Here is a 12243-nt window from a genome sequence, read left to right on the forward strand (position 1 = left end):
CATTTGGCAGGAGGTTTGGAAGTGCAGCTCAGTTGGGTCTAATTGTGTTTCTGTCCTGGAGCTATGTAGGGTGTGTTTGTGTTTGTGAACAGAGCCCCAGGACCAACTTGCTTAGGGGACTCTTCTCCAGGTTCATCTCTCTGTAGGTGATGGCTTTGTTATGGAAGGTTTGGGAATCGCTTCCTTTTAGGTGGTTGTAGAATTTATAGGCTCTTTTCTGGCTTTTGATCATTTGTGGGTATCGGCCTAATTCTGCTCTGCATCTATTATTTGGTGTTCTACGTTGTACACGGAGGATATTTTGTCTCTCTCTCTCTCTGCCTCTCTCTCTCTTACTCTCTCTGCCTCCCTCCCTCCCTCCCGCTCTCTCTACTAATTTACAGTAGCTATAAAAAGAGCCTTTTGGTTTGTGTTGGCCTGGGATTCAAATAAATCACTCATGATAATTGGGTTGGGAGTCTATCTCTGTCGAGTTGCTGAGTGTCTTAATTTCTCTAAATCTTCCTGTTCATCAACGGTAGCACGATTTCTGCTGTACTATCATCAGAACCATGACATAGCACTTCAGAACCATGACATAACACTTCAGAACCATGACATAGCACTTCAGAACCATGACATAGCACTTCAGAACCATGACATAGCACTTCAGAACCATGACATAGCACTTCAGAACCATGACATAGCACTTCAGAACCATGACATAGCACTTCAGAACCATGACATAACACTTCAGAACCATGACATAGCACTTCAGAACCATGACATAGCACTTCAGAAACATGACATAGCACTTCAGAACCATGACATAACACTTCAGAACCATGACATAGCACTTCAGAACCATGACATAGCACTTCAGAACCATGACATAACACTTCAGAACCATGACATAGCACTTCAGAAACATGACATAGCACTTCAGAAACATGACATAGCACTTCAGAAACATGACATAGCACTTCAGAACCATGACATAACACTTCAGAACCATGACATAGCACTTCAGAACCATGACATAACACTTCAGAACCATGACATAGCACTTCAGAATCATGACATAGCACTTCAGAACCATGACATAGCACTTCAGAACCATGACATAGCACTTCAGAAACATGACATTATTAGTCCTAACCCATGTTTGCTATACTGTTGTCTGTGTGTAGCTCCTACTGACCTCTTGCCAGGTTGCCCTGAAAACACAGAACCCCTTGTTGTTGTTTTTGTTAGTGTGTGGACTCATCTCGGGCCCCATGCTCTCTGGGCTGTTATGTGTGGGAGCAGACGGACAAAAAGAGTGTTTTAACCTCAACAATCTTTCCTAGTTAAACAATTTATTGGATTTTTTTATGGATTTATTTATTCTTTATTTATTCAGGGAAAAACCCATTGAGACCAGAGTTTCATTCACAAAAGTTCCCTGATCACAGTAACACAAGAATCAAATACAATATGACATACGATATCATGAGATGTTCCTAACCTGTACTGTGTGTTCTCAAAAACCAACATAGTCTCAGAAAACGTTGTATTATTCTGTATGTAATGCTATGTTACATATCACCTAGTACTAAACAGTAGTATCACCGAGTACTAACCAGTAGTATCACCTAGTACTAACCAGTAGTATCACCTAGTACTAACCAGTAGTATCACCGAGTACTAACCAGTAGTATCACCTAGTACTAACCAGTAGTATCACCTAGTACTAACCAGTTTAATTACCTAGTACTAACCAGTAGTATCACCTAGTACTAACCGGTAGTATCGCCTAGTACTAAACAGTAGTATCACCTAGTACTAACCAGTAGTATCACCTAGTACTAACCAGTAGTATCACTGAGTACTAACCAGTAGTATCACCTAGTACTAACCAGTAGTATCATCTAGTACTAACCAGTAGTATCACCTAGTCCTAACCAGTTTAATTACCTAGTACTTACCAGTAGTATCACCTAGTACTAACCAGAGGTATCACCTAGTACTAACCAGTAGTATCACCTAATACTAACCCATAGTGTCATCTAGTACTAACCAGTAGAATCACCGAGTACTAACCTGTAGTATCACAGATTACTAACCAGTTTGATTACCTAGTGCTAACCAGTTTAACTACCTAGTACTAACCAGTAGTGTCACCTAGTACTAACCAGTAGTATCACCGAGTACTAACCAGTTTGATTACCTAGTACTAACCAGTAGTATCACCGAGTACTAACCAGTTTGATTACCTAGTACTACCAGTAGTATCACCGAGTACTAACCAGTTTGATTACCTAGTACTAACCAGTAGTATCACCGAGTACTAACCAGTAGTATCACCTAGTACTAACCAGTAGTATCACAGAGTACTAACCAGTTTGATTGCCTAGTACTAACCAGTAGTATCACCTAGTACTACCCATTTTGATTACCTAGTACTAACCAGTTTGATTACCTAGTACTAACCAGTAGTATCACCGAGTACTAACCAGTTTGATTACCTAGTACTAACCAGTTTGATTACCTAGTACTAACCAGTTTGATTACCTAGCACTAACCAGTTTGATTACCTAGTACTAACCAGTTTGATTACCTAGTACTAACCAGTAGTATCACCAAGTACTAAGCAGTTTGATTACCTAGTACTAACCAGTAGTATCACCGAGTACTAACCAGTTGTATCACCGAGTACTAACCAGTTTGATTACCTAGTACTAACCAGTAGTATCACAGAGTACTAACCAGTTTGATTACCTAGTACTAACCAGTAGTATCACCTAGTACTACCCATTTTGATTACCTAGTACTAACCAGTTTGATTACCTAGTACTAACCAGTTTGATTACCTAGTACTAACCAGTTTGATTACCTAGCACTAACCAGTTTGATTACCTAGTACTAGCCAGTTTGATTACCTAGTACCAACCAGTTTGTTTACCTAGAACTAACCAGTAGTATCACCAAGTACTAACCAGTTTGATTACCTAGAACTAACCAGTAGTATCACCAAGTACTAACCAGTTTGATTACCTAGTACTAACCAGTTTGATTACCTAGTACTAACCAGTTTGATTACCTAGCACTAACCAGTTCGATTACCTAGTACTAGCCAGTTTGATTACCTAGCACTAACCAGTTTGATGACCTAGTACTAACCAGTAGTATCACCTAGTACTAACCAGTTTGGTTACCTAGTACTAACCAGTTTGATTACCTAGTACTAACCAGTTTGATTACCTAGTACTAACCAGTTTGATTACCTAGTACTAACCAGTTTGATTACCTAGTACTAACCAGTTTGATTACCTAGAACTACCAGTAGTATCACCAAGTACTAACCAGTTTGATTACCTAGTACTAACCAGTTTGATTACCTAGCACTAACCAGTTTGATTACCTAGTACTAACCAGTTTGATTACCTAGCACTAACCAGTTTGATGACCTAGTACTAACCAGTTTGATTACCTAGTACTAACCAGTTTGATTACCTAGTACTAACCAGTTTGATTACCTAGCACTAACCAGTTTGATTACCTAGTACTAGCCAGTTTGATTACCTAGTACCAACCAGTTTGTTTACCTAGAACTAACCAGTAGTATCACCAAGTACTAACCAGTTTGATTACCTAGAACTAACCAGTAGTATCACCAAGTACTAACCAGTTTGATTACCTAGTACTAACCAGTTTGATTACCTAGTACTAACCAGTTTGATTACCTAGCACTAACCAGTTCGATTACCTAGTACTAGCCAGTTTGATTACCTAGCACTAACCAGTTTGATGACCTAGTACTAACCAGTAGTATCACCTAGTACTAACCAGTTTGGTTACCTAGTACTAACCAGTTTGATTACCTAGTACTAACCAGTTTGATTACCTAGTACTAACCAGTTTGATTACCTAGTACTAACCAGTTTGATTACCTAGTACTAACCAGTTTGATTACCTAGTACTAACCAGTTTGATTACCTAGTACTAACCAGTTTGATTACCTAGCACTAACCAGTTTGATTACCTAGTACTAACCAGTTTGATTACCTAGCACTAACCAGTTTGATGACCTAGTACTAACCAGTTTGATTACCTAGTACTAACCAGTTTGATTACCTAGCACTAACCAGTTCGATTACCTAGTACTAGCCAGTTTGATTACCTAGCACTAACCAGTTTGATGACCTAGTACTAACCAGTAGTATCACCTAGTACTAACCAGTTTGGTTACCTAGTACTAACCAGTTTGATTACCTAGTACTAACCAGTTTGATTACCTAGTACTAACCAGTTTGATTACCTAGTACTAACCAGTTTGATTACCTAGTACTAACCAGTTTGATTACCTAGTACTAACCAGTTTGATTACCTAGTACTAACCAGTTTGATTACCTAGCACTAACCAGTTTGATTACCTAGTACTAACCAGTTTGATTACCTAGCACTAACCAGTTTGATGACCTAGTACTAACCAGTTTGATTACCTAGTACTAACCAGTTTGATTACCTAGCACTAACCAGTTTGATGACCTAGTACTAACCAGTAGTATCACCTAGTACTAACCAGTTTGGTTACCTAGTACTAACCAGTTTGATTACCTAGTACTAACCAGTTTGATTACCTAGTACTAACCAGTTTGATTACCTAGTACTAACCAGTTTGATTACCTAGTACTAACCAGTTTGATTACCTAGTACTAACCAGTTTGATTACCTAGTACTAACCAGTTTGATTACCTAGCGTTGTACTTCCACCTGAAACTGTTTTAATTCGTGCTGTCTCTTCCTCAGGGCTCCCCCTCGCTGTGTCTGCGGGGAGGGACAGAGACTGTCTACAGGCTGGGGACACCTGCTCCAGTGATGACGCGTGCAGCCCTCGTCTGCGGACGCTGAGACAGTGTGTGGCGGGGGACGGCAGCGTGAAGCTGGGCCCTGGGGCCAGGAACCAGTGTGAGAACGCAGTCACGGCCCTGCTGTCCTCCCCGCTGCACGGCTGCCAGTGTAAACGAGGCATGAAGAGAGAGAAGAACTGCCTCAGTATCTATTGGAGCCTGCACCAGTCTGTCCTGCATGGTGAGACAATAACACCTAGCCCTAATCTATAGTACCAGTCTGTCCTACATGGTGAGATTATAACACCTAGCCCTAATCTATAGTACCAGTCTATATAACACCTAGCCCTAATCTATAGTACCAGTCTATATAACACCTAGCTCTAATCTATAGGACCAGTCTGTCCTACATGGTGAGACTATAACACCTAGCCCTAATCTATAGTACCAGTCTATATAACACCTAGCCCTAATCTATAGGACCAGTCTGTCCTACATGGTGAGACTATAACACCTAGCCCTAATCTATATTACCAGTCTGTTTAACACCTAGCCCTACTCTATATTACCAGTCTGTTTAACACCTAGCCCTAATCTATATTACCAGTCTGTTTAACACCTAGCCTTACTCTATATTACCAGTCTGTTTAACACCTAGCCCTAATCTATATTACCAGTCTGTTTAACACCTAGCCCTAATCTATATTACCAGTCTGTTTAACACCTAGCCCTAATCTATATTACCAGTCTGTTTAACACCTAGCCCTAATCTATATTACCAGCCTGTTTAACACCTAGCCCTAATCTATAGTACCAGTCTGTATAACACCTAGCCCTAATCTAGAGTACCAGTCTGTATAACACCTAGCCCTAATCTATATTACCAGTCTATATAACACCTAATCCTAATCTATAGTACCAGTCTGTTTAACACCTAGCCCTAATCTATAGTACCAGTCCGTTTAACACCTAGCCCTAATCTATATTACCAGTCTGTTTAACACCTAGCCCTAATCTATAGCACCAGTCTGTCCTGCATGGTGAGACAATAACACCTAACCCTAATCTATATTACCAGTCTGTTTAACACCTAGCCCTAATCTATAGTACCAGTCTGTCCTACATGGTGAGATTATAACACCTAGCCCTAATCTATATTACCAGTCTATATAACACCTAGCCCTAATCTATAGTACCAGTCTGTCCTACATGGTGAGATTATAACACCTAGCCCTAATCTATATTACCAGTCTATATAACACCTAGCCCTAATCTATAGTACCAGTCTATATAACACCTAGCCCTAATCTATACTACCAGTCTATATAACACCTAGCCCTAATCTATATTACCAGTCTGTTTAACACCTAGCCCTAATCTATATTACCAGTCTGTTTAACACCTAGCCCTAATCTATAGCACCAGTCTGTTTAACACCTAGCCCTAATCTATAGAACCAGTCTGTCCTACATGGTGAGATTATAACACCTAACCCTAATCTATATTACCAGTCTGTTTAACACCTAGCCCTAATCTATATTACCAGCCTGTTTAACACCTAGCCCTAATCTATAGTACCAGTCTGTTTAACACCTAGCCCTAATCTATAGTACCAGTCTATATAACACCTAGCCCTAATCTATATTACCAGTCTGTTTAACACCTAGCCCTAATCTATATTACCAGTCTGTTTAACACCTAGCCCTAATCTATATTACCAGTCTGTTTAACACCTAGCCCTAATCTATAGCACCAGTCTGTTTAACACCTAGCCCTAATCTATAGAACCAGTCTGTCCTACATGGTGAGATTATAACACCTAACCCTAATCTATATTACCAGTCTGTTTAACACCTAGCCCTAATCTATATTACCAGCCTGTTTAACACCTAGCCCTAATCTATAGTACCGGTCTGTATAACACCTAGCCCTAATCTAGAGTACCAGTCTGTATAACACCTAGCCCTAATCTATATTACCAGTCTATATAACACCTAATCCTAATCTATAGTACCAGTCTGTTTAACACCTAGCCCTAATCTATAGTACCAGTCCGTTTAACACCTAGCCCTAATCTATATTACCAGTCTGTTTAACACCTAGCCCTAATCTATAGCACCAGTCTGTCCTGCATGGTGAGACAATAACACCTAACCCTAATCTATATTACCAGTCTGTTTAACACCTAGCCCTAATCTATAGCACCAGTCTATATAACACCTAGCCCTAATCTATAGTACCAGTCTGTCCTACATGGTGAGATTATAACACCTAGCCCTAATCTATATTACCAGTCTATATAACACCTAGCCCTAATCTATAGTACCAGTCTGTCCTACATGGTGAGATTATAACACCTAGCCCTAATCTATATTACCAGTCTATATAACACCTAGCCCTAATCTATAGTACCAGTCTATATAACACCTAGCCCTAATCTATACTACCAGTCTATATAACACCTAGCCCTAATCTATAGTACCAGTCTATATAACACCTAGCTCTAATCTATAGTACCAGTCTATATAACATCTAGCCCTAATCTATAGTACCAGTGTGTCCTACATGGTGAGATTATAACACCTAGCTCTAATCTATAGTACCAGTTAATATAACACCAACCCTAATCTATAGTACCAGTCTATATAACACCTAGCCCTAATCTATAGTACCAGTCTATATAACACCTAGCCCTAATCTATAGTACTAGTCTGTTTAACACCTAGACCTAATCTATCGTACCAGTCTGTCCTACATGGTGGGATTATAACACCTAGCCCTAACCTATAGTACCAGTCTGTCCTACATGGTCAGATTATAACACCTAGCCCTAATCTATAGTACCAGTCTGTCCTACATGGTGAGATTATAACACCTAGCCCTAATCTATAGTACCAGTCTATATAACACCAAGCCCTAATCTATAGTACCAGTCTATATAACACCTAGCCCTAATCTATAGTACCAGTCTGTCCTACATGGTGGGATTATAACACCTAGCCCTATCCTATAGTACCAGTCTGTCCTACATGGTCAGATTATAACACCTAGCCCTAATTTATAGTACCAGTCTATATAACACCTAGCCCTAATCTATAGTACCAGTCTATATAACACCTAGCCCTAATCTATAGCACCAGTCTATATAACACCTAGCTCTAATCTATAGTACCAGTCTATATAACATCTAGCCCTAATCTATAGTACCAGTGTGTCCTACATGGTGAGATTATAACACCTAGCCCTAATCTATAGTACCAGTCTATATAACACCTAGCCCTAATCTATAGTACCAGTCTGTCCTACATGGTGAGATTATAACACCTAGACCTAATCTATACTACCAGTCTATATAACACCTAGCCCTAATCTATAGTACCAGTCTATATAACACCTAGCCCTAATCTATACTACCAGTCTATATAACACCTAGCCCTAATCTATACTACCAGTCTATATAACACCTAGCCCTAATCTATAGTACTAGTCTGTATAACACCTAGCCCTAATCTATACTACCAGTCTGTATAACACCTAGCCCTAATCTATAGTACTAGTCTATATAACACCTAGCCCTAATCTATAGTAGCAGTCTATATAACACCTAGCCCTAATCTATAGTAGCAGTCTATATAACACCTAGCCCTAATCTTTAATACCAGTCTATATAACACCTAACCCTAATCTATAGTTCCAGTCTATATAACACCTAGCCCTAACCTATAGTACTAGTCTGTCCTACATGGTCAGATTATAACACCTAGCCCTAATCGATAGTACCAGTCTATATAACACCTATTCCTAATCTATAGTACCAGTCTATATAACACCTAGCCCTAATCTATAGTAGCAGTCTATATAACAACTAGCCCTAATCTATAGTACCAGTCTGTCCTACATCGTGAGATCATAACACCCAGCCCTAATCTATAGTACCAGTCTATATAACACCTAGCCCTAATCTATAGTACCAGTCTATATAACACCTAGTCCTAATCTATAGTACCAGTCTATATAACACCCAGCCCTAATCGATAGTACCAGTCTATATAACACCTAGCCCTAATCTATAGTACCAGTCTATATAACACCTAGCCCTAATCTATATTACCAGTCTATATAACACCTAGCCCTAATCTATAGTACCAGTCTATATAACACCTATTCCTAACCTATAGTACCAGTCTATATAACACCTAGCCCTAATCTATAGTACCAGTCTGTTTTACATGGTGATAATGGGGGGTGGGGGTGACAAGGGGGGACATGGGGATTACGTGTCTTTTGTCGAGCAAAACGTTTTGTGGAAGGTACTACTCAGCGGGGGGTGGAAGGTACTACTCAGCACACAGCGGGGGGTGGAAGGTACTACTCAGCGGGGGGTGGACGGTACTACTCAGCGGGGGGTGGAAGGTACTACTCAGCGGGGGGTGGAAGGTACTACACGGCGGGGGGTGGAAGGTACTGCTCAGCACACAGCGGGAGGTGTCCCCTCGCGCCCTCAACTTTGTTGAGATAAATTGAGTTTCCTTGTAGGCCTCTTTAGCAGGGAAACTGTGAAGCCAGCTAGCTGTACAGCCTGTTGCCTGTTTCTGAGTATTTTTTTTAAAGAATGAGAAGCAATGTTTTCTGTTTTCTGCTTTTCATTAAATCATGCAAAGCTGTTCTTTATATAGCCAAAAATGCATGTGTTCATATGTGCTGAATATTATATAGGTTGTAGTATACCAAATGTATATTAGTTATGAAAATATACAGAATATTATATATAGGCTTATATATAGGCTATAGTATACTGAATTCATATCAGTTATGAAAATAAACAGAATATTATATATAGGCTATAGTATACTGAATTTATATTAGTTATGAAAATAAACAGAATATTATATATAGGCTATAGTATACTGAATTCATATCAGTTATGAAAATAAATAGGATATTATATATAGGCTATAGTATACTGAATTTATATCAGTTGTGAAAATAAATATAATATATATAGGCTATAGTATACTGAATTTATATTAGTTATGAAAATAAACAGAATATTATATATAGGCTATAGTATACTGAATTCATATCAGTTATGAAAATAAATAGGATATTATATATAGGCTATAGTATACTGAATTTATATCAGTTGTGAAAATAAATATAATATATATAGGCTATAGTATACTGAATTTATATTAGTTATGAAAATAAACAGAATATTATATATAGGCTATAGTGTACCGAATTCATCAGGATGTCTTGCTCCCAGACAGACTAAACAACTTCTTTGCTCGCTTTGAGGACAATACAGTCACGTTCGTTGTATGGAGGAGACCAAGGCGCAGCGTGAGATGAATACATCTTCTTTAATGAGACGAAGAACACTTAAACAAACTTACAAAACACCAAAACGACCGTGAAGCTATATATGATAAGTGCAGACACAGGCAACTAACACATAGACAATGACCCATGAATTACCCTAGGAATATGGCTGCCTAAATATGGTTCCCAATCAGAGACAACGATAAACAGCTGCCTCTAATTGAGCACCAATCTAGGCAACCATAGACATACAAAACACCTAGACTAGTCCCCACCCCATGAACATTCAAAACCCCTAGACGGTACAAAAACATACAGTGCCTTGCGAAAGTATTCGGCCCCCTTGAACTTTGCGACCTTTTGCCACATTTCAGGCTTCAAACATAAAGATATAAAACTGTATTTTTTTGTGAAGAATCAACAACAAGTGGGACACAATCATGAAGTGGAACGACATTTATTGGATATTTCAAACTTTTTTAACAAATCAAAAACTGAAAAATTGTGCGTGCAAAATTATTTGAAGGCGGGGTCAGTTTCATCCAGAAGGCGAGGTCAGCAAGGTCAGTACAGGTGCATCAAAGCTGGGACCGAGAGACTGAAAAACAGCTTCTATTTCAAGGCCATCAGACTGTTAAACCCCCCCCCCCCCCCCCCCCGTTCAGATGAAAAGGTGGCGCAGGGAATTCAAGATTATTCTTTAGAAATATTTAACTTTCACACATTAACAAGTCCAATACCTCAAATGAAATATAGACATCTTGTTCATCTACCCATCAAGTCAGATTTTTAAAATGTTTTACAGCGAAAACACAACATATATTTATGTTAGACCACCACCAAATCAAAGGAAAAACGCAGCCATTTTTTCCAGCCAAAGATAAAATCACAAAAGCAGGATTAGAGATAAAATGAATCACTAACCTTTTGAAAATCTTAATCAGATGACAGTCATATGACATGTTACACAGTACATTTATGTTTTGTTCGATAATATGCATTTTTATATCCACAAATCTCGGTTTACATTGACGCCATGTTCAGAAAATCCTCCAAAATATCCGGAGGAATTATAGAAAGATAACAGAAATACTCATCATAAACTTTGACTAAAGATACATGTTCTACATATAATTAAAGATACACTGGATCTTAATGCAACCGCTGGGTCAGACTTTTTTAAAACGTTACAGAATCTGAGACGGCGCTCAGACGTAACAGTATTTCTCCGCCATGTTGGAGTCAACAGAATTACGAAATTACATCATAAATATTCCCTTACCTTTGATGATCTTTCATCAGAATGCAATGCAAGGAGTCCTAGTTCCACAATAAATCGTTGTTTTGTTCCATAATGTCCAATACTAGTGTCCAAGTAGCTGCATTTGCTATCACTTTCAGCTCACGTGTCCCCTAAAAACTGACTGCTGGTCCAAGATAACTCGCACAAAAACTTCCAAAAGATATATTCCAGGTCGAATAAACTTGTCAAACTAAGTAGAGAATCAATCTTCAGGATGTTATTTTCATATATATCCAATAACGTTCCAACTGGATCATACGTTTTCATCTGGGGCCGAATGGAACAGCGGTAGCACCCACAGAGAAATGCGCCACAGGAAAATGGCAGTCTGTCGGGACACTGACTATTTCCCCTCCCATTCGGTCAAAGTTCACAGCAAATGCTCCATTCCACTTTCTACTGAATGAGGACATCTAGTGGAAGGCGTAGGAAGTGCTTCCGGATCCATATCTTGTTGGGAAAGGAGGGGGTGATGACATCAAATTTGTCCCAACTTTCAGAATTTCACTTCTTGTTTGGAAGATTGCCTGCCCTATGAGTTCTGTTATACTCACAGACATAAGTTTTAGAAACTTCAGAGTGTTTTCTATCCAATAGTAATAATATTATGCATATATTAGCAATCTAGGACAGAGTTTGATGCAGTTCACTATGGGCACGCAATTCATCCAAAGTGAAAATACTGCCCCCTATCCTCAACAAGTTTTAAACAGCCACCACTAACATTGAGTGGCTGCTGGCAACATTCTGACTCAACTCCAGACACTTTAATAACGGAAAAATGTATGTAAAAATGTATCACTAGCC

At 39.0% G+C, this 12243-nt stretch overlaps 1 protein-coding gene across 1 annotated transcript in view; it reads left to right on the top strand.

Moving 5' to 3' along the window:
• Positions 1-1256: 1256 nt before the first annotated feature.
• LOC139395378 (GDNF family receptor alpha-4-like) overlaps positions 1257-12243 on the top strand; it is an 85172-nt gene continuing 74185 nt past the window's right edge. Inside the window, exons 1-2 of the mRNA XM_071142946.1 lie at positions 1257-1275; positions 4771-5052. Coding sequence (XP_070999047.1) covers positions 1257-1275; positions 4771-5052 — 301 coding nt within the window. The remainder of the gene's footprint in view (positions 1276-4770; positions 5053-12243) is intronic.

The sequence above is a fragment of the Oncorhynchus clarkii genome, unplaced genomic scaffold (genome assembly GCF_045791955.1).
Source record: "Oncorhynchus clarkii lewisi isolate Uvic-CL-2024 unplaced genomic scaffold, UVic_Ocla_1.0 unplaced_contig_2969_pilon_pilon, whole genome shotgun sequence".
NCBI lineage: Eukaryota > Metazoa > Chordata > Actinopteri > Salmoniformes > Salmonidae > Oncorhynchus > Oncorhynchus clarkii.